This window comes from Pseudonaja textilis, chromosome 17 (assembly GCF_049901715.1).
Source record: "Pseudonaja textilis isolate UNSWEBS1 chromosome 17, rPseTex1.2, whole genome shotgun sequence".
NCBI lineage: Eukaryota > Metazoa > Chordata > Lepidosauria > Squamata > Elapidae > Pseudonaja > Pseudonaja textilis.
This window is the reverse complement of record NC_142006.1, coordinates 2,268,936-2,292,852: the sequence shown is the minus strand read 5'-3', so window position 1 is coordinate 2,292,852 and position 23,917 is coordinate 2,268,936. Positions and strand designations below refer to the sequence as shown.

Sequence of the window (23,917 nt, the reverse complement as noted above, 5' to 3'; positions counted from 1 at the left end):
AATGATGTTTTGGGCCATCTTAATCACCCTCTGAATTGCCTTTTTCTCTGCCACTGTGCAGCTCGAGAACCATACACAGAGACAGTAGGATAATATACTCTCAATTGAACACTCAGTTAAGTGTTGTACCTGATGATTCTTGACTCTTGACGAAAGTATCTTTTCTTTTATGGACACTGAGAGCATTTGCACCAAAGACAAATTCCTTGTGCAAACACTTGGCCAATAAAGAATTCTATGTAAGCCCCAGCTGCAATTCAGAGGTTCTGACCTTCCACCCCAAACCCTGAGTAATTGGCACCTTAAGATGTCATTGTAACATTAACCACACATCCTTCCATACCTGTTTCCTTACATCCCTTTAGACAGCCTGCAGATAAGCTGACCTCGTATCTGCACTTAAAATTCCAGGAGATCACACAAGCACAGGGGTTATCAGCCTTCTTCCTATTTTTACATCTTCCTTTGGAGCTGGAGCAAAATGCAGAAAAAGTGGAGCCTCCTGAAGATCAGAGTAAGGATTGGAGACCAACAGAAGAATCCATCACTTCTGGTTTTGGAAGTTCCATTGGTGGGTGCTCAGGATTTAATTCTCTGCGACGATGTTCCCTTTTGAGGGCCAGGAGCGGTTAAGGTCTTCAGGAATTCTGATTGTTAGTACCAAATCCCCAGCATTGTAATTCTTTTGGAGAAAGCAGCTGAGAAGATCCCACCCCACCCCAAAATACGAGTTGTAAACCTCACATTTAGCTCAAACTTAGCTTCATTATGATAACCCAGGTCTACTCAGACGAGTTGCTAAAAACAGTAGAAGGCTTTGTACCTTCTTAGATCTTTTAACAATCAGAATAGAGCTGGAAGGGACCTTGGAGGTCTTCTAGTCCAGCCCCCCTGCTCAAGCAAGAGATCCTATACCATTTCAGACATGTGGCTTGCCAGTCTCTTCTTAAAAACCTCCAGTGATGAAGCACCCACCATTTCTGGTGGCAAGTAGTTCCACTGGTTAATTGTCCTCACTGTTAGAGGAAATTTTTCCTTAATTCCAGGTTGCTTCTCTCTTTGATTAGTTTCCACCCATTCCTTCTGGTGGTATTTTGGAAAAATAAGTTGATTCCTCCTTCTTTGTGGCAGCCCCTCAAATACTGGAAGGCTGCTATCTTGTCATCCCTTAATTCTTCTTTTCTTCAGATTAGCCAGACCCAAATCCTGCAACCGTCCTTCATATGTTTTAGTCTCCAGGCCTTTAATCATCTTAGTTTGTTTCTTTTATTTATTTAATTAGTTTAGTTTGTCAAGCATGTATGAGAAAACAAGTGTAAGTATGAACATAACATATAAACAAATAAGTATAAACAGGTGTAAGTGTATATGTAATAGATGGGAACAGTAGGGCAGAGACAGTAGCATCAGTGGGATTCAAATTTTTTTTACTACAAGTTCTGTGGGCATCGCTTCGTGGGCGTGGCAAGGGAAGGATACTGCAAAATCCTCATTCCCTCCCCATCCCACTAACCTGCTTTCCAGCTCCGTTCTCCTGTGCAGGGCAACCAAAGGAGACCCAGCCGATCAGCTGGGACTCAATAGAGAGAGAAGAGATGGGGTTGGCGGGGCCAGTCAGAGGTGGGATTGGCTGGTTCTCCGAACTACTCAAAATTTCCGCTACCGGTTCTCCAGAACTGGTCAGAAGCTACTGAATACCCACCTCTGGACGATGGGCATGCTGGTGCGCTTATGCACGGCCCCTTAGGAATGGAGTGAGGTCCACAGTGGACAGTTTGAGGTTAAAGTTTTGGGGGTTTGAGGATGTAACCACAGAGTCAGGTAGTGAGTTCCAGGCATTGACCACGCTGTTGCTGAAGTCGTAGTTTTCTGCCATCGAGTTTGGAGTGGTTGACTTCGAGTCTGTACCTATTGTTGCTCTTGGCACTTTTTCCCTGAGTCTCAACATCTTTTGGTAATCTTTTGGCGACCCAAACTGGATGCTGTATTCCAGGTGTGGCCTTATTAAGGATTTATAAAGCGATACTAATACTTCCCGTGATTGAAACTAAAAGTTGTGGTTTCACGTGGAGATGTTTTTGAGTCCATGGAGAAGGACGCCTCATATTCTGAGGTTCTTGAGCTAAATTATTTTGTTTCCTTCATACTTGGGAAGGATAAGCTAAGATGTCTCGAATCAACTCCTGGATCTGGGGCCCTTTGCTTTTGTGATCTTATCAGATGACTTGGTTATCCGTCCACACCTGACCTGCAGTGGTGTTTCAACTGGACTTCCTCACATGGCTTAGATCCTGCTGATTTATCTAGCATGGGGGTCTTCAAACTTGATAGCTTTAAGACTTGTGGGCTTCAAACTCCCAGAATTCCTCCTCCTCCAGTCCATGTTAGCTCAGGAATTCTGGGAGTTGAAGTCCACAAGCCTTAAGTTTGCCAAGTTTGAAGACGCCCGTGTATGTCAACACTTCACGTGATCTTGATTCTATCCCTCTGTTTATGCAACCTAGGATGGCATCGGCTTTTTGGGCCAACGGGCTGGCTCATGTTTAAATGGTTGTCCGCTAGGCCTCTGAGATCCCTCTTGCGGTTGCTACTATTCAGCACGGCGTCCAGTTGAATGTTCATCCGCTGTTCTTCTCTGCTTTGGCGATGAAACTGCTCCTGTTCTCGGGTTTCGAGAGACGGGCAATAGCCGAAGCCATAAATCTATCACACTTTTATGGCCCTCTTTCCCTCAACTGCTCCGCAGCCTCTTTGATCTTCCACTTCTCATTGTGGTCCTTGTCCTCAGATCAGAGCTCTCCTTTTATGAAGACTCTTCTGCTGTGACCTTCACGCCACACACACCCCCGACCCCCTGCCTCCTCTGATCTCCCCAAACACGGCTGCACATCAAACACCGAATGAGGTTTTGTGTGTCTGTTCTAGTTAGCCATCTCGGCTCTCTCTCCGGCATGAAATTCTAAATCCAACCCAAATAGGCTGCCCAATTCCACAGGCAAATCAGCCACTTAGGAAGACGGTGACTGACAAACTTGCCTGAGCCGCATTTGAGGTGTCTGAATGATGCGTGTGCTGTGTAGGGTGTACGCTTTGGAGAGCGGGCAACGGAAATTCCTTTTTAATGTGTGCCGGTTTGCCTACAGTTTAAAAAAAAAATGACAATAAAGGCGATTTTATGGCCTCTTATGAAGAGGTGGGGCAAGGCAGGCGAGAGACGGATCCATCCCTATCTTGGATTGCATTGAATTGAATAGAACAGAACAGGGGATAGAATGGAACAGAAGGGAAGGGAAGAGGAGAAGGGGATAGAAGAGAAGAGAAGAGAAGAGGGGATAGAATAGGAGAAGAGAAGAGAAGAGAAGAGAAGAGAAGAGAAGAGAAGAAGAGGGGATAGGGGAGAGAAGAGAAGAGGGGATAGGGGACAGAAGAGAAAGGATAGAATAGGGAATAGAATAGAATACAGAACAGAGAATAACTAGACTAGACTAGACTAGAACACAATAGAACACAATAGTATAATAGAATAGAATAGAAATAAAATTAGAATAGAAATAAAACTAGAATAGAATAGAGATTAGAATAGAATAGAATGAGAGAATAGAATAGAAATACAATTAAAATAGAAATAAAACTAGAATAGAATGGAATAAAATAGAATACAGAACAGAGAATAGAATAGAATAGAATAGAAATAAAACTAGATTAGAATAGAGATTAGAATAGAATAGAATGAGAATAGAATAGAAATAAAATTAGAATAAAATAAAACTAGAATAGAATAGAGATTAGAATAGAATAGAATGAGAATAGAATAGAAATAAAATTAGAATAGAAATAAAACTAGAATAGAATGGAATAAAATAGAATACAGAACAGAGAATAGAGTAGAGTAGAGTAGAGTAGAATAGAGTAGAGTAGAGTAGAATAGAATAGAATAGAATAGACTATATAACAGAATAAAATAGACATAAGAATAGCATAGAGATTAGAATAGAATAGAATGAGCATAGAACAGAAATAAAACTAGAATAGGACAGAACTGAACTGAACAGAATAGAATAGAATTCTTTATTGGCCAAGTGTGACTGGATACACAAGGAATTTGTCTCTGGTGCAGAAGCTCTCAGTGTACATACAAGCAACAAGTGATAAATAATGGTCATAATAACAAAATACAGTCATCATAAATCATAAGATACAACATTTAGTGATAGTCATAGGGTACTAAATAAGCAATCAACATAAACCATAAGATACAAACGACCAAGTTATAGTCTTAAGAAGCTCTGGGAATAGGGAATAGGAAAGATGAGAAGGAGAATACTGTAGTAATACAGGACTACTAGGGGGTTTGAGATGATGGTGGCTGGTTGCACCACCCTCCTGAAAGTATGCTTTGAGTGTATTTTCCACCCCGTCTGAATTTAAACATCAACATGGTCTATTTTGAAACTGATCTTAAGAAGGTTTCAATGGGGATATCCTGGAAACAAATTATAGGTTTGGGTTGCTTTGAAAGGCAGTGGGGCGAAAGTGTTTCTTTGCAGCCACAATGATTTGTGTTCCTCTCTCTTCACCACTGGCCTTGTGCTGTGAAAGACATACACCAAATCTGCTCTGTGTGAGAAAGCAGGGGAAAGTGGTTAAGGATCGTCCACCTTCTCTGTGGAGAGTGGGAGAAAGAAAGCCAGAAAGGCCACAGGATTTCCCAAATTGTTCTCCTCCTGGCAGGAATAGCCAACACCAAAGATAACAGGCTCAAGTTCCCGATTGGTCTTCTTGACGGACTTGAACCCTGGGCCCTCTCTAACAAAATGAAATTCATTGTAGAGAAAAGTAAAGTCTTACACTTAGGCAAGAAAAACCACAAGGACACATATAGACTGAGTGAAACCAGGCTCAATAGCAGGAACTGGGAGAGGGATCTTGGAGTCTGAGTGGACAACCAGCTAAATAAGAGCCAACAATGTGCAGCGGCAGCCAAAAAAGCCAATGCAATCCTGAGTTGTATTCACAGAGGGATACAATCAAGATCAAGGGAGGTACTAATCCATTCTATAAAGCCTTAGTAAGGCCACACCTAGAGTACTGCATCCAGTTCTGTTCACCACATTACAAAAAAGATGTTGAGACTCTAGAAAAAGTACAGAGAAGAACAACCAGGATGATGAGGGGACCGGACACTAAGGCACACGAAGAACCACCGTCACCCAGAAGAAGAATAGGATGTTTTTCTGAATATCTCCATTGTTATCATCATCATCCTGGACCAGATGACCCATCCTGAAACCCATCTTTGCAAAGTAAGTCCACGGTGGCCCCAGAAAACACCCAACAACCCATGTCATTCCTCTTATGTCACTTTGGGGCTGCTGGCGTCACCCAACAGACTTAACCTGGTTATTGAAATAGATCAGTCCTCTAAATAGGTTGAGTTTTGCCCAACGTGACCCTAACCCTTCCAGGACATGCGCCTAAGCCCGAGTTAAACCTTGACAAGGTGAAGAGGCTAAACGGGTGCAGAGAATAGATCCTTTTGTCCCAGAATCCGGGTTTTAAACAATCAATAAAATAATCGGTGGGACAAACCAGAAAAGGGGAGGATTCTTTGAAAGCTACACATATTTGTTTACATAAAGAACACCTGCCAGTCAGTGCCACGCTATAAAGGGGTGATAAAGCAGAGGTGGGTCTTCAGCCAGTTTGGACCAGTTCTGGAGAACCAGTAGCAGGAATTTTGAGTAGTTCAGAGAACCGGCCAATCCCAGCTCTGAGTGGCCCTTCCAACCCCATCTCTCCTCTGCCTCCTGAGTCCCAGATGATTGGTTGGGTCTCCTTTGGTTGTCCTGCATAGGAGAACGGAGCTGGAAAGCAGGTTAGGGGGGTGGGGAGGGCAGGGGGATTTTTCAGTATCTCTCCCCTGCCATGCCCACCAAGCCACACCACACCCACCAAGCCATGCCCACAGAACTGGTAGTCAAAAAAAAATTGAATCCCACCACTGCGGTAAAGACAATGAAATAATAATAGATGCAAGTTCGAGAAAATCTCTAGCTATTATTACAGTTCCAGAACCAAAAAGAAGCTCCGTCCAGCTGAAGGAGGGACCCCTTTTAAGCGCACACACACCCCTCCCCAAAAACACGTGGGCCGAAGCTGATTTTCAGGCTATATATATATATATATTTCCCCTCTGTGGAGGATGATCCCAAAGCAGCAACCTTTAGAATGGCTGTGAGAAAGATATAGAGCTTAGAGGGGGGGTTGATCTTTAGAATCGGTGACTAATAAGTGACTCACTGCAGCTCTCTCAGCCCGCCAACCCACTTTGCTTTCTCTGCTCAGCAAAGTTGGGAATAAATAGCAGTTACGATGATGAGACCGTTATCGGCGGAGTTGTCCAGATCAAGAGCAAACTTTTCGGTGGGTCAAAGAGGCCCGTTTCGCGAGAGGTCTGGCAACCTGCTTGGAATGGCCCCCTTGCCTACTCGCCAGCGAGAGAACTTTGCCCTCACCGTGGTGCCAAAGAATGTTTGCCTTCCCCCCACCCCTCACCCCACCCCCCCCAACGGTGCCAGGTCTATTCACCAGCAAGCCCGCCCTGCCTGAGAGCCTTTGGCACAAAAGACTCCCGTCCCTGCTTCCCAGGCAGGATCAGTAGCCATGGATACTAGGCACAGAAGTGGCCCTGCTGAGTCCCTCTGACCGGTGGAATGTCAGACAAAGGTTCTGGACAAGTGGAGCGGTTTTTTCAAAGGGAGGAGGAGGAGGAGGAGGAGGAGGAGGAGGAGGAGGAGGAGGAGGAGGAAAGAAAGAAAGAAAGAAAGAAAGAAAGAAAGAAAGAAAGAAAGAAAGAAAGAAAGAAAGAAAGAAAGAAAGAAAGAAAATTTCTCCTTTCCAACTTGTTCTTCCCCTTCCAAATTATATCCTTGGAAGAGGAGGGGATTTCCCAGAGGGAAGAAGGAGGAGGAGGAGAAGAAGAAGAGAAAGAAAGAAAGAAAGAAAGAAAGAAAGAAAGAAAGAAAGAAAGAAAGAAAGAAAGAAAGAAAGAAAGAAAGAAAGAAAGAAAGAAAGAAAGAAAGAAAGAAAGAAAGAAAGAAAGAAAGAAAGAAAAAGAAATTTCTCCTTTCCAACTTGTTCTTTCCCTTCCAAATTATATCCTTGGAAGAGGAGAGGATTTCCCAGAGGGGGGAGGAGGAGGAAGAGGAGGAGGAGGAGAAGGGGAGAGGAGGAGGAGAATGTTACTAGTACTTGTAGTAGTAGTAGTAGTAGTAGTAGTAGTAGTATTGTTAGTGTTATTATTTGACACAAAAACCAACAGTGCACACAGCAAACGAGAGAACCATGCTGGATTCCGTATCCCAAATCACTGGTCGAACCCTTCCCAAGTGTTTAGGACTGCGTGGTGTATCGGCGGAGTATGCAAGCAGATCCCAGTAAGGCAGCCTTCTGCAGCTGACCCAGGGTGATCTGGTCAGCGCCGATTGTTTTTCCAGGGCTTGCCTAGGTTATTTCTCTCCTTTCCAACTTGTTCTTCCCCTTCCAAATGATTTCCTCGGAGATCATGAACTGCAGAGGCACCTGGAGCAGAAAAAGCCAGGTCCTTGGGAAACACCTGCAGTTGCTTCCCCCCTCCCACGAGACCCTCCATCACCACCACCAGCTCTTCATTTCCACAGTCTCTGCAAAAACTGCGCCCCCTCCTCGCTCCAGATCTAAAGAGCTTTGAAATGAGTCTCTGTGTGCATGCGTGTGTGCATGCGTGTGTGTGTGTGTAACCTGCAGACACCCAAGAGTTTAGGACAACTTGCTAGGCTTAAGTTTCAGAGGTATATCTCCAGTCGTTCACGATGCCCTCAACCGTCGCACAAAAAGCAGGCTCAGATTTTGCTAGCTAGGAAACCCGAGCAGGTTTGAGGTTTGCCACTCACCTGAAAGCCAGAGAGCACGAAGCATCAACAGGGCCACCCCAAAATCCATGGCAGGCTGAGAAGATCCCCAGGTCCTGTCTCCAACTGAAAAAACCCCCTCAAGGCGTGATCCTAACCTCCCTTGTCCACTTGTTCTCGCATCCCCAGTCCAGTCCGGTCCTCGGTCCTCGTGTGGTCAGGGATGCTGGAAAACATGCCTTGTTCTAACAGGCTGGACAAACTCACCGTCCACTCGGGGGCCCGTTACGGAAAGAAAAACTTGGCCTGGATCACATGGACTGGAGGCAGCAGGAGGGAATCTTGTGCCCAGCGTGGCTTGGCAAACATGGCACTTGTAGACTCGTCGTCTCAAATTACAAAACACAACAAGGATTGCGCTCTTCTCAGTGGTCTGAGAAGCGGAGGGGAAAGCGGGGAGACCTTCAACATTACAACTCTGAGCAAAGGAGATGTAGGTACCAGTTATGTAAAACTAATGCAAGTTGCTAGAAGAAAAAGTTAAGGGTCTAAAGGAAACTCTAACCATTCTGAAACTCAACCTACAAAATGAGAAACCCCCAAACGTTGCAAGAAGAATATGCCCAAATTGAACATAACGATGATCCAACAAACTTCGAATAGAATTGAATTCTTTATTGGCCAAATGCGATTGGACACACAAGGTATTTGTCTTAGTGCAAATGCTCTCAGTGTGCATAAAAAGAAAAGATACATTCATCAAGGATCAAGAATCATCAGGTACAACACTTAATAATAGTCATAGGGTACAATAAGAATAGAATAGGAAAGAATACTGTAGAGTAGAGTAGAGCAGAGCAGAGCAGAGCAGAGCAGAACAGAACAGAACAGAACAGAATAGAATAGAATAGAATAGAATAGAATAGAATAGAATAGAATTATTTATTGGCCAAGTGTGGTTGGACACACAAGGAATTTGTCTTTGGTGTAAATGCTCTCAGTGTGCATGAAAGAAAAGATACATTCGTCAAGAGCCAAGAATCATCAGGTGCAACACTTAATAATAGTCATAGGGTACAATAAGCAATCCAATCATACTAGGAAACAGTCAATATAAATTGTAAGGATACAAGTGACAAAGTTACAGTCATACAGACACAAGTGGGAGGGGATGGGTGATAAGGAGTGATGAGAAGATTAACAGTAATAGTAGTGCAGACTTTGTAAATAGTTGGACAGTGTGGAGGGAATTATTTGTTTAGCAGAGGGATGGCGTTGGGGAAAAAACTCCCCTTGTGTCTAGTTGTTCTGGTGTGCAGTGTCTATAGCGTTGTTTTGAGGGAAGGAGTTGAAACAGTTTATGTCCAGGATGTGAGGGGTCTGTAGATGTTTTCACAGGCCTCTTTTTGACTCAGGGTGCAGGATACAGGTCCTCCATGGAAGGCAGGTTGCTAGCCATGTTTTTTTTTCCTGCAGTTCCAATTATTCTTCTAAGCTTTTAAAATAATTGACCCCTTAGAGCAGAGGTCCCCAAACTTGGCAACTTTAAGACTTGTGGACTTCAACTCCCAGTTGTGCTGGCTGATGACTTCTAGGAGTTGAAGTCCCCAAGTCTGAAAGTTGCCAAGTTTGGGGACCCCCTGCCTTAGAGGGAGAAGAAGATAGATGGAAACCTGCCACCCCTCGAAGAAAACAAACGCAAACCTAGCGCAACTGCAACCCACTCTGATGTGAAGCAATCGATTGCATGGACTCTACCTGGAAGAAAACACGCAGACAGCATCATCAAATGTGCCTTAAAAAGTAGCACCATCAGATCCTTCTGTGATACAAAAATACCCCAAATGTCTCTAGGGAGGAAGAAAAAAAAAGGGGCAAGTTTTGGTGATAGGAGATTCAATTCTCAAGTGAACAGAACCAGCCTTCTGTAGACCGGAAAGTCAACCCAGGGTGGTATGTTGTCTCCCTGGAGCCAAAAATCAAAGATGTGGCTGAGAACCTAACCAGGTGGCCAACTTGATCTTCAGCCTTGGGTGCCAACAGGTCCCAGTTAAGGCCTTCTGGGTGGAAGAGAGACAGACATCTACTGAACTTCACCCTGGCAAGATGGCAAAACTCAAAACCTTTCGATTTCACAATCTTGTTTTAGAACCACAGGAGACATCCTTAATATTCTTAAAGAGCCTTAGCTGCTGCTGTTCTTTATTCCAAAATTCTTGAGGATCATGGAGCTATACCCCGAAATATTTTTCAGCGGTCTGTTAAAAAAATGGGGGAGGATTTATCTAAAATGTATTTCAGTATTTATAACAACCCTGGATTTCTTGCGGATATATCTTGACCACACTATGAAATCAAAGGATGTTTCGTTTGGTCATCATCGTGCAATGGTGAACTTCAGTTAACAGATTAACAGAGTTGGAAGGGACTTGTAGGTCATCTAGTCCAACCCCCCATCCAAGCAGGAGATCCTACACCATTTCTGACCAATGACAGTCCAGTCTCTTCTTGAAAGCTTCCAGGGATGAAGCTCCCACAACTTCCAAAGGCAACTTCTGTTCCATGGGTTGAGTGTTCGCGCTGTCAGGAAATTCCTCTTTATTTCTAAGTGAAATCTCTCCTTGTTCAATTTCCATCCATTATTCCTTGTCTGGCCTTTGGGTGCTTTAGAAAATAGCTTGACCCCTTCCTCCTCTCTGTGGCAAATATTGACCCCTTCCTCAAATATTGGAACAGCAGCTAAAGATCTTTAAGAATATTAAGGATGCTTCCTGTGGTTCTAAAATAAGACGAATTCAGGAGAAAATATTTCAGGCTTATTGGAGAGCGTTTTTAAAAGCATTGATTATTGATTTCTCTATCCTAGAAGCCTAAAACAGTGGAGAAAACTCAAGGAACAACAGCAACAAAACAAATAAAATTCAGTATGTGCTTCACTGACATTCATTCCTTCTCAGCTGTTACGTTGGTTTTCCAACTCATGAGCAAAAAGAACAAGAGGATAAAGAACGCAGGTACAGAATATTATATATGTGAATTAAAGTTGGAGCACTTTGGATATTTTAGTGGAAGCAGCATGTAGATTCTTCCAAAGCAGGGCAGCAAAATTCCCCATGTTTTTAATTCCAAGCTGGAAACCTTTTCGAGCGTGTTGTCTATCCTTCTTCACCCCTATGGTTCATCTCCACAACAATGTTGAGATGTTCTCCGTTGAGGTAAATATGATTTTTTTTTTGCGGGCTGTGTGTGTGCAAGTCTGGCTAATTTTCTTAGCTGAGATGTCTTGGGGGTCACCCAGAGGCCAGGCAACCCAACCCAGCATGGAAGGGAGAACTTCTCTTCAGGAAGAAATCCACTCCGGATTTTCCAGCGCTCAGAACGAGACTAACAGGGATTGATGTGCTTCTGTGTGTGTGTGTGTGTGTGTGTGTGTGTGTGTGTGTGTGTGTGTGTGTGTGTACACAGAAGCAGTGGGGGGAGAGACTGATGGATGAAGAGAGTGAAAATAAAATCCTAAAGCGTGACAGGAGTCAGCGCTTCCCACCCACAATCTCATCTTCCTGGGAGACACCAAGCCCCCTACCAAATGAAGCATTCACAGCTAACTTTTCGCCCAGTTTGGGGACTTTTAACTCCGGGCTAAATTTAGTGCCAGCTTTCTTTCTTTTTTTTAAAAAAACTCTTCTCCAGTGATTGAGTGTCCCCCATCCAAGTGATACCTTTCCAAACAGGTGGAGAGATCATTAGACTTTTCCCCCACTTGGAGAGTCGACAGGGTTTTACTTTACTTACAAATTAACAGAGTTGGGAGGGACCTTCTAGGTCATCTAGTCCAACCCTCCTCTCAAGGGTTGACCCTACACCAGGAGACCTACACCACTTCTTCGTGGGATTAAATGATGTTTTAGCAAATATTTGAGGCTCCCCTATTCTTGTGTGTGTGTTTGTGTTCCCATCGCTGAGAGAGGGAAAAATAAATCAATTCAGGTTCAGGATTTGCACTTCAAAATAGGCTGTTGAAGGAGGCATTGTGGAATGCGACCATGGACAACGTGCAGGCAGGCGAATTGAGGTGGTGGGGAGGAGTGGGGGGATTTGAAGGAAGCAATTTCCTTTGGATGCTTCTGACTTTTCCTTCTGGAATTTCCACAGATCCTGTCTGGCACCTGGTGCCCGGAGCAGATTGGAAGGCCTCACACAGATAAAGGGGATGAGATAAGGTGAGGATAGGGTCTTGGAGCTCATCCGATGGCTAAACAGATCTCTCTCTCTCTCTCTCTCTCTCTCTCTCTCTCTCTCTCTCTCTCTCTGTCTGTCTGTCTGTCTGTCTATATCTATATCTATATCTATATCTATATATACCTGTTTGGAGTGGCAGATCATATATATATATATGATCTGCCACTCCAAACAGGTAGGCTGCCTTTAAGCTCTTATAGCAGGCTCAAACATTCTTTCTTTGTTGCAGAAAAACCAATGAGCCAAATCTTGGGGATAGATTTTTCAGAGATGGATGGTCTTTGGGGACTTTTAACTCTAGGCTAAATTTAGTGCCAGCTTTACAAAAAAAAAAAAAAATCACTCTAGTGATTGACGTGACAATTCTTGGTTACCTGCAAAATTTGGACTTTGAGAGTTGGCTGACTGCAAGCAAATAAGTCAAGTTTCTTTGCAGTCTTCTGGAAAAATAGCTCTTTTTAAATCATTGACCCACTCGTTCAGGGAAAAACCTGAAAATGCTGCAGTGGTAGCAGTGTTGTAGTCCTTGAGTTACAACAGTGGTGGGTTTCAAAAAAATTTACTACCAGTTCTGTGGGCATGGCTTGGTGGGCTTGGCAGGGGAAGGTTAGTGTAAAATCTCCATTCCCTCCCCCCGACCCCCCTAACCTGCTTTCCAGCTCCGTTCTCCTATGTAGGGCAACCAAAGAAGACCCAGCCACTCAGCGGGGACTCAATGGGAGGCAGAGAAGAGATGGGGTTGGCAGGGCCAGTCAGAGACGGGATTGGCCGGTTCTCCGGACTACTCAAAATTTCCACTACCGGTTCTTGAGAACCGGTCAGAACCGGCTGAATACCCACCTCTGCGACCATCCGAAGTTACAACAAGCACCGAAAAAAAAGCGACTTGGGACCGCTTTTCACACTTAACGACTGTTGCACAGTCCCGTGATTTACGTTTGGATGCCTGACAATTTGACTCACACGTATGACCGTTGCAGTGTCCCGGAGTCCTGGGGATCACGTTTTGTGACCTTCGGACAAGAAGCACAGATTAACAACCACGTTGCTAATTGTAACAACTGCAGCGATGGGCTTAGCAAAAGTGGCCAGGAAAGCCGTAAAGCGAAGCAAAACTCTGTTACCGGTAACGAGTTTCTCACTTGACAAAGTAAGTTTGGGGCTCCTGGCCCTGCACTGAGGTTTACCTGGAATAAGCCTCGTGCAGGTCGAGCCATCTGCTCTTCTTATTAGAGCATTAACGGTCAGGCTGCTTTAATCCTGCTGCGGAGACAAGGGTGGTTTTTCAGACAGAGGTGGGGGAGAATAAAGGGGGCTACTGGCACTATCCCCATTGGGTACCCAGCCCACCAGACCCCCCCCCTAACTGTAGGGTGAGTTAGCCAGCTTAGTCCAATTGGAGCACCTCAAAGCACAATAGTAAAGGGCTCAGAGGGGGAAGATGTTGTCTGCGTGTGCAGTGTTGATGTTGTGTAAGTGCATCCTGAGTCGTCCCCACTGAAATGATGCAGGCTCGTTTGGCCGACTGCCAGCAGTTCAATTGTCATCAGCTCAAGGTTGATTCATTGCTATCTATCTATCATCTATCTATCTGTCTGTCTGTCTGTCTGTCTGTCTATCATCTATCTATCTATCTATCTATCTATCTATCTATCTATCTATCTATCTATCTATCTATCTATCTATCTATCTATCTATCATCTGTCTGTCTATCTATCTGTCTATCATCTATCTTATAGTATCTATCCATTATCTATCTATCTGTCTGTCTATCATTTATCTATTTACAGTATCTATCTATCTATTTAACAATCATCTATCGATCTATCTATCATCATCTATCTATCTATAGTATCTAGCTAGCTAGCTATCTGTCTATCATCTATCTACAGTATCTATCTATCTGTCTGTCTGTCTGTCTATCATCTAGCTATCTACAGTATCTATCTATCTGTCTGTCTGTCTGTCTGTCTGTCTGTCTGTCTGTCTGTCTGGCATCTAGCTATCTACAGTATCTATCTATCTATCTATATCTATCTATCTATCTATCTATCTATCTATCTATCTATCTATCTATCTATCTATCTATCAGCAGTGGTAAGAATGCAGTATTGCAGGCTAATTCTGCCCACTGCCAGCAGTTCAATTCTCACCAGCTCAAGGTTGACTCATCCTTCCATCCTTCTGAGGTCGATAAAATGAGGACCCAGATTATTGGGGGCTGAATCTGTAAACCACTTAGAGAGGTCTGTGAAGCAGTATAGAAGTCTAGTGCTATATCTACCTACCTACCTACTTATCTATCTATCTATCTATCTATCTATCTATCTATCTATCTATCTATCTATCTATCTATCTATCTATCTATCTATCTATCTATCTATCTATCTATCTATCTATCTATCTATCTATCTATCTACCTACCTACCTACCTACCTATCTGTTTATCTATCTATCTATCTATCATCTGCCATGGTGGCACAATGGTTAGAATGCAGCATTGCAGGCTAATTCTGCTGACTGCCAGTAGTTCAATCCTCACTGGCTCAAGGTTGACTCAGCTTCTGTCCTTCTGAGGTCAATAAGATGAGGACCCAGAATGTTGGGTGAAACTGCTGACTCTGTAAACCGCTTAGAGAGGGCTGTGAAAGCACTGTGGAGCAGTATATAAGTCTTAAAGGCTATTGCTAAGTGCCCATTACCCAACTCTCTTTTCTTAGTCTTCTCTAGTGACTTTTAGTTATCCGTTTTATTCCTTCAAACTCTCTTTCTTCTTGACGTTACCTCCCTTGGGAATTGGATTTAGACCTACTGTCCACCAATTTATTTGAAATGTTATAGGGCTTCCGGCTTAAGCAAGGGGTTGGACTAGAAGGCCTCCAAAGCCCCGTCCAACTCTGTTACATGAGGCCGTTGCAATAACTTTTATTTTATAAATGAATGCTTGAGGTGTTCCACTCCTGCTGTTATTTTAGTGTTTGGTCAGCAGAGGGCAGCAAGCGGTCATGCATAAGCCATAATCGCCCTTACTCGGTGGGCCAGCAAATTTTAAGATGTAGCAAGCTAAGAAAATATAGCACCTTCTGGATTTCTATTAAATTAAAGTAATTAACAAAGGAGCCACAGTGGCAGTGCCAACATTTTCACATTTTACTTGGGTTTCTTTGGGGTTCACAACAAAAGAAACCTGCTATCCCCCAGTATGGTGGGTAGCCAGGCACTTTGGCAAAAGGTATCTACTGGAATGCGTTTATTAAGATATACAGTATTTACTAAGATATTTTGGTGTCGTGGTGGAGGCACCAGGCTAAAAACGGGGAGACGGTGGATTCTAGTTCTGCCCTAGGTACGAAGCTAAGCTGCGTGATCTTGGGCCACTCCTTTCCCCAGCCCTAAGAAGGAGGCAAACCTCTTCGGAAAAAACTCGCGGTGGGGAAAAACTGCAGGGGACTTGCCCAGGCAGCCTCTTGAGAATCAGTCACAGTTGGACATGGGGGTGGATGGGGGAATTAAAAGTTTCAAGGTGCTACTTAAAGTTCTTTAATGCGTTTCACCCCACCCATAAAACAGAATAATAGAATAATAAGAGTTGGAAGAGATCTTCTAGTCCTCTAGACAAATGGCTGTCCAGTCTCTTCTTGAAAACCTCCAGTGATGGAGCACCCACAACTTTGGGGGGCAACTTTCATTCCAGGGGTTAATCATGGGTGTGGAAGGTGACTGCAAAATCCCCCTTCCCTCCCCACCCCATTAATCTGCTTTCCAGCTCCGTTCTCCTGTGCAGGGCAACCAAAGGAGACCCAGCCGATCAGCTGGGACTCGATGGGAGGCGGAGAAGAGATGGGGTTGGAAGGGCCACTCAGAGGTGGGATTGGCCGGTTCTCTGAACTACTCAACATTTCCGCTACCGGTTCTCCAGAACTGGTCAGAACTGGCTGAATACCCACCTCTGGACGATGTCATGTCTTCTCTTATCATCTCGTACTTTCTCTTGGGGTTGTTCTTCTGCAGACAGGATAGACGTCCTGCAACCGTTCATCGTCTGTTTGAGCCTCCAGTCCCCTCATCATCCTGGTTGCTCTTCTCTGCACTTTTTCTAGAGTCTCAACCTCTTTTTTATAGTGTGGTGGTGCCCAAAACTGGACGCAGTACTCAAGGTGTGGCCTTACTATAGAGCAGTGATTTCACATGATCTTGATTTGTTAATGCAATTTAGGATTGCATTGACTTTATTGGCTACCGCTGCACATTGCTGGCTCCTATCTAGTTGCTTGTCCACCAGGGCTCCAAGATCCCTCTCACAGTTACTGCTATGAATCCCTCTTTAAACAATTTGCGTTTTCATATATATTCCCAATACTACGACCCGAAGAAACGATTATCAGTCGTTGACCACCTCCTCCAAACCTGACTCTTTTCAATTTGGTTGCTTGCAAGTTCCAACATGAAGCTCCATTCAAGCAGTAGCTGAGACAATTAGTGTAAACTCTCTGCCTAAATTAATCAGCAATTAATCTGAATCCAATTAATCAAATCTTGGCACATCAGGGAATCGTTGGGCGCCTTCTCGTCCGGCCGTTAGGACAAAAATTTCAAGAGAATGTGCCCTCATCACATGAGTTTACAAACCAGAACCGCCTACCAAGCTACTGTTATTATCAGCGTTACAAAGGCTGGTGTTTAATAAATGGTACGGTCAAAGGCAGAATTGATGTCTGATTGTGTAGTAGATCACGTCTGCGTTCTTTTTCTAATTATTATTATTCTTCAGTTATCCAAGTGTTGAATTATACATAAAGAAAGCTGTGATCAAGAAATCGAAGCAGCCTCCTTGACACGAGACAGAGAAAATGAGCTCAAAGAGATTATTTGCCAAGGTGTATTTATTTACTGAGTTTAGAAGAACAGGGGAGGCCATTGATCAAAGAAAAAAAGCAACAAGTTTGTCCGTCATGAGTTAAAGTTTGTGCGTCATGACTCTCCCTCCCCCCTTTCTCTTTCTCTCTCTCTCTTTCTCTCCCTCCCTCCCTCTTTCTTTCTTTCTCTCCCTTCTCTTTTGTCTCTCTCTTTCTTGCTCTCTTGCTCTCTCTCTCTCTCTTATCTCTCTTTTGTTTCCTTCTCTCTCTCTTTCTCTCCCTCCCTCCCTCTCTCTTTTTCTCTTTTGTTACTCTCTCTTTCTCTCTCTCTCTCTATCTTTTGTCTCTCACTTCCCCCTCTCTATTTCTCTCTCTCTTTCTTTTTGTCTCTCTCTCTCTTCTCTCTCTCTTTTGTGTGTGTGTCTCTCTCTCTTTCTCTCCCTCCTTCCCTCCCTCCCTCTCTTTAGTCTCTCCCTCTCTTTCTCTCTCTCTCTCTTTCTCTCCCTCTCTCTTTCTTTCTTTCTTTCTTTTCTCTCCCTTCTCTTTTGTCTCTCTCTTTCTTGCTCTCTTTCTCTCTCTCTCTCTTATCTCTCTTTTGTTTCCCTCTCTCTCTCTTTCTCTCCCTCCCTCCCTCTCTCTTTTTCTCTTTTGTTACTCTCTCTCTCTCTCTCTCTTTGTCTCTCACTCCCCCTCTCTCTTTCTCTCTCTCTTTCTCTTTTGTCTCTCTCTCTCTCTTCTCTCTCTCTTTTGTGTGTGTGTGTCTCTCTCTCTTTCTCTCCCTCCTTCCCTCCCTCCCTTTCTCTCTGTAGTCTCTCCCTCTCTTTCTCTCTCTCTCCCCCACACACACTTTTCTCTGTGTGCAAGGTCTCGGTGCAAGCTGAGGTTGGGAGTAGCATGCCCTAAATAGGTTTTAGTTGGAGGAGTGCCTTGGCAAAGTCAACGGTGCAGGCAGAACCAAAGTTGGCACAACAACATCAAGCGGAGAGATGGGCCAGGTTGTCAGGCGCCCAGAGGGCTTCTCAGCAGGCTGGCCTCGGAATAACAGACGTGGAAGAGACATTGGAGGTCTTGTAGTCGAACCCTCTGCAAGAGCAGGAGCCTTCAAGAAACACCTGGAATTCAAGGGAAACTTCCTAACCGTGAGGACGACTAACCAGTGGAACAGCAGAAGAAGAGCGGAAGAAGCTTCTTAGAAGAAAGTGAAACATCTTCAAAGAAAAACGAGACAGTCCAGTTGCCTCTTGAAAAAGCACTTTGGGGATAATCAAGGAAAGAAGCAACCTGGAATGAAGGAGAAACTTCCTAACCGTGAGAACTATTAACCAGTGGAACCGCTTGCCACTAGAAGTTGTAAGAGCTCCATCACTGGAGGTTTTTTAAGAAGAGACTGGGCAGCCGTCTAGTTTCCATCCATCCTTTCTTGTCTACTCCCTTCTTGACGGACAACCCAAGGGAACGTAGATCTTGTTTTCTTGTCTTAGCGGGAGACGTTGCTTGGCATCTTGGAGGCTTCAACCCCAAGAGCCTTGGGGGAAAACGCTACAGGTTGGCACGGGCTGGAGGGCAGAGGCTGTTGCTTGCCAAGTAGTTGAGCTCTCTGAAAGCCTTCCTAGCTTTTCAGGGCTTTAATTATTCAGGGGTCTTGCATTATACATTGATGGGGGCAACTCTGCAGGAGAGACGCAGCCTCCGTAAGAAGGTGGCTTGACTGAGGGCAGGCAGTGGAAGGCCCCCGGTTTCAGAATTAATTCAAGGGGCATCAAATCTTTCCAATCCATCCATCCATCAGAATAGAGATGGAAGGGAGCTCAGAGGTCTTCTAGTCCACCCCCCTGCTCAAACAGGAGACCCTATGCCATCTCAGACAAGTGGCCGTCCACAGTCTCTTCTTCAAAACTTCCACTGATGGAGCATCTACAACTTCTAGTGGCAAGCCGTTCCACTGGTTGATTAACAGAATAACGTAGGTGGAAGGGACCCTGAAGGTCTTCTAGTCCAACCCCCTGCTCAAGCAGGACACTCCATTCCACTTCAGACAGATGGCTGTCCAGTTTCTCCTTCATTCCAGGTTGCTTCTCTCCTTGATCAGTTTCCATCCGTTGTTTCTTGTCTGGCCTTCTGGTGCCTTGGAGAAAAATTTGACTCCCTTTTCTTTAGGGCAGCCCCTCAAATAGCAATAGCGCTAGTGTATTGTATTATACAATGTATTATAATATAATACAATTATATTATAATATAATAATATTATATTATATTATAATCACAGTTATATTATAATTGTATAATATAATACAATGTATTATATTATAATACAAATATTGTATTATATATGTGTGTGTGTGTGTGTTTTCTTAAGGTTTCGTGGTATTACATGTATGGTATTCAGCTTTGTTCAGGTATTTTCCCACGTCATTGTAGTTGTGCTTTTAAAGTTGTAGCAACGTTTGGCAGAATCTCATCTGCCATCATCAGGCTGCACACCAGAAGCCTGATGATGGCAGATGAGATTCTGCCGAAATGTTGCTACAACTTTAAAAGCACAACTACAATAACGTGGAAAATACCCGAACAAAGCTGAATACCATATGTATATGTATATGTATATGTATATGTATATGTATATGTATATGTATATGTATATGTATGTATATATATATATATATATATATATTTTACAATATTTATATAAATATTTATAATATTTACATAAATATTTACAATACTTATGTACAAGCCACACCTACCCAGTCACATGACCACCAAGTCATCCCCCAGTCAGCAGGCCACACCCACCCAGTCACATGACCATCAAGCCACACCCACAAATGAGGCCACGCCCACAGAACCGGTTGTTAAGAAATTTGAATCCCACCCCTGGGTTTGTCAGGATACTTCGAACGAAATGCCTAGGAGCTCTGACATCACGTTCATTCACCCGTTCTGACTGAGAAGGCGGGAAATGCTTCCAAATGACCAGATAGTGGAGTCATCCTCTTTGTTTCCTGGAATCTAAAATATCTTGGAGGCTGACAAATCACAACTGAGTGTTGTTATTATTCAAGAGTGTGTCACACTGGTTTTCCAGCTTGGGATTCATTCATTTTACCCGGCGCGTTGAGTTACCACCTATCCAAAGCGTTTGCTCAGCAAGACCTCGGTCTCCATGGGTGTGTGTGTTTGTATCGGGGTGTGTGTGTGTTGAAGTGTTTTCAGGCAGCCATACAGGACCATAACGAGTTAGGCCTCTTCTGTTCACATGCCCTGTCCTCACAGACCTCTCTTCAAAGGCTTCCGGATAATCCGTGCCATTTTTAGTTGGTCAAGGAGAAGCATCTCTGGTCTATGATGGGCGTTTTGCAGGAGAGATATCAAGATCATAACAGATAATCCAGTCGGTGGAGATCAATGACCCATCTGCAGCTCTCTCTCTTTGTGGCTTCTCTTTTGGTGTCAGGCTTGCTTTCTAATCAGCTGCAGAGAGAGAGAGAGAGAGAGAGAGATCTGAGCCTTCAGTACCAAAAATGGAAAGAAGGACATACAACTAAGGCAGAATATCAGCAGATAGCCAGAATCTGCAAAGACGAAGTCAGGATAGCAGAGGCTCAGAACGAACAAAGACTTGCAACAAAAGTCAAAGATAATAAAAATAGTTTCTTCCAACATATAAGTAACAAGAAAAAAAATCAAGGAAACAGTCAGTCCACTAAAGAGAGAAGATGGCAAGGAAGTAACAGGCAACAGAGAGAAAGCAGAACTGCTTAACTCATTCTTTGCATCCGTCTTCACGCAAAAAGAAACTATAGCTCAACCTACCAAAATCATAACTGTAAAAGACAGACCAGAAATAAAAGTTTAAATAAGCAAAAAAATTGTAAGAGAACACCTGTCTGATCTTGATGAAAACAAGTCACCGGGGCCTGATGGATTGCATCCCGGAGTTTTAAATGAGCTGGCAGAGGTCATCTAAGAACCACTGCACCATATCTTTCAAAAATCCTGGAGCACCGGGGAACTACCAGAGGACTGGAAAAGAGCTGATGTGGTTCCCATCTTCAAAAAAGGAAGAAAAAAAACAGACCCAGGAAACTATAGACCAATCAGCCTAACATCAATACCAGGGAAGATACTGGAAAAGATAATAAAAAAACAGATCTGCCAACATTTATTTATTTATTTGATTTGTCAATCGCTTACAAGAAAATAGGTGTAAGTATATACATAGTTATGAATACATGAAATGGGTACATATAAGAAAAATAAAAGAAACAATAGGACAGGGACGGTAGGCACGTTGGTGCACTTATGCACACTCCCTACAGACCTCTTAGGAAAGGGGTGAGGTCAATAGTAGACAGTCTAAGGTTAAAGTTTTTGGGGTTTGTGGAAGAAACCCCAGAGTCAGGTAGAGTATTCCAGACATTGACCACTCTGTTGCTGAAGTTGTATTTCCTGCAATCAAGCTTGGTGCGATTAACCTTGAGTTTGTATCTATGGTGTGCTCTTGTGTTGTTATGGTTGAAGCTGAAGTATTCATTGACAGGTAGGACATTGCAATGTATGATTTTATATACCATTCTTAGATCAGACCGAAGATGGCGTAATTCAAGGTTTTCTAGGTCTAGAATCAAGAAACATCTAGAAACAAGTAAAGTAATAACTAGCAGTCAGCACGGGTTTGTTAAGAACAGATCATGCCAAAGCAATCTTATTTCATTCTTCGACACAGTGACTAAATTAGTAGACCAGCAAAATACTGTGGACAAATATATTTAGATTTCAGCAAAGCATTCGACAAAGTAGACCACAACCTACTTCTTAGTAAGCTAGAAAAAAGTGGAATAGATAGCTCCACCACTACATGGACTCATAACTGGCTGGCAAACCGTACTCAACGAGTAGTCCTTAATGGGTCTAAGTCTACATGGAGGGAAGTAAGCAGTGGGGTGCCACAAGGTCCTGTCTTAGGCCCAGGACTCTTCAATACCTTAATGAATGACTTAGACGAGGGAATAGAAGGGGAACTTACCAAATTTGCAGATGATACTAAGCTGGCAGGAATAGCTAACACCCAAGAAGATAGGCTCAAGATCCAGATGGATCTTGACAGACTAGAACACTGGGCCATATCTAATAAAATGAAATTCAATGTAGAGAAACGTAAAGTCCTACACTTAGGCAGGAAAAACCCAAAGGACACATATAGACTGGGTGAAACCAGGCTCAATAGCAGGAACTGGGAGAGGGATCTTGGAGTCTTAGTGGACAACCAGCTACATATGAGTCAGCAGTGTGTGGTGGCAGCCAAAAAAGCTAATGCAATCCTAAATTGTATTAACAGAGGGATTCTATTTTGACATAGACGGCCTCTTTCACCCCTCTTTCAAACCAGCCATCCTCTCTGTCCAAAATATGGAATTTGTGGCCTTCAAAAGAGTGGCCTTGAAGACACAAATGTCTTCAAACAAAAACCAGGAAGTCCAGGCTGCCTCTTAAAAAAGCACGTTTGGGACAAATGTGAGCTGGAGGACTGAAGGTCTCCATAGGCATTTAGGGTTGGCCAGTCAGTGCCATCCAGACTGCTTTTGTGCTAGTTTCTTTGAATCTGTACAGTTAGGGAAAGGAGCGAGGTACTCCCAACTATCAGTGACTTTAATGAATGATTAACATTGATCGCAGCGCCATTTGGATGCAAGTCAATACTATAGAATATTCAATCTTCTCACGAGGGGAGGGGAGAAGGCTTCGTTACGGGCCCTGATTCCATGAAGCTGGATTTTTGCATCAAATAAATTTATTTCTAAAACTGAGCCTCCTGGTCCCAAACCCACCCGTCTAAACATACAGGAAGTCTTTCCTTCCCCATTCGTAATGACTGTCTTCATTTGGGGATTGTGTTCAATGCATGAACACAAGTTACACGTCACAGTTCAGCAGTGCAGGCGTTCCCACGACTGACAACACACAACTCTTGAGTAATGACTATTTTTCTGCTTTCTATCCTTATTAGATTCTATTCAGTTCGATTAGATCAGGGCTCTGCAACTTTACACACTCCAAGAGCCATTTGGACCTGTTTTCCCACAGAAAGGAAAACACAACGGGAGCCAATAATTTAACAACCGGTCACCACCTGCTCTGGAATAGGGAGTGAGTCTCCACCCCCCACCCACCCCCGCCATTACCCTTACCTTCCCAGGCCAGGTGAGGAGTGATGGAGAGGGGAGGGGCCAGACATTGGTGGGATCAGTAGACAGGGAGCCGAAAGAGCCACATGTGGCTCCAGAGACGCAGGTTGCCGACTCCTGGATTAGATTAACAGAGTTGGAAGGGACCATGTAGGTCATCTGGTCCAACCCACCATCCAAGCAGGAGACCCTACACCATTTCTGACAGATGGCAGTCCAGTCTCTTCTTGAAAGCCTCCAGGGAGGAAGCTCACATGACCTCTGAAGGTTTCCTGCCTAAGCAGGGGGTTGGACTAGAAGACCTCCAAGGTCCCTTCTAATTCTGTTATTCTATTCTATTCTATTCTATTCTATTCTATTCTATTCTATTCTATTCTATTCTATATATTCTCAATACTATGACCCGAAGAACCGATTATCTTTCGCTGACCACCTCCTCCACAAAACCTGACTCTTTTCAATTTGGTTGCTTGCAAGTTCCAACATGAAGCTCCATTCAAGCAGTAGCTGAGACAATTAGTGTAAACTCTCTGCCTAAATTAATCAGCAATTAATCTGAATCCAATTAATCAGATCTTGGCACATCAGGGAATCGTTGGGCGCCTTCTCGTCCGGCCTTTAGGACAAAATTTGAAGAGAATGTACCCTTATTACATGAGTTTACAAACCAGAACCACCTACCAAGCTACTGTTATTATCAGCGTTACAAAGGCTGGTGTTTAATAAATGATACGGTCAAAGGCAGAAT

General features: G+C 43.7%; 1 protein-coding gene across 1 annotated transcript in view; it reads right to left on the bottom strand.

Annotated features, from left to right (window-relative positions):
• The window catches only part of CRB2 (crumbs cell polarity complex component 2), a 47,949-nt gene extending 39,807 nt beyond the window's left edge, over positions 1 to 8,142 (bottom strand). Inside the window, exon 1 of the mRNA XM_087914388.1 lies at positions 7,932 to 8,142. Within this exon, the coding sequence (XP_087770514.1) occupies positions 7,932 to 7,980 (49 nt within the window). The 5' untranslated portion in view covers positions 7,981 to 8,142. The remainder of the gene's footprint in view (positions 1 to 7,931) is intronic.
• Positions 8,143 to 23,917: the final 15,775 nt, after the last annotated feature.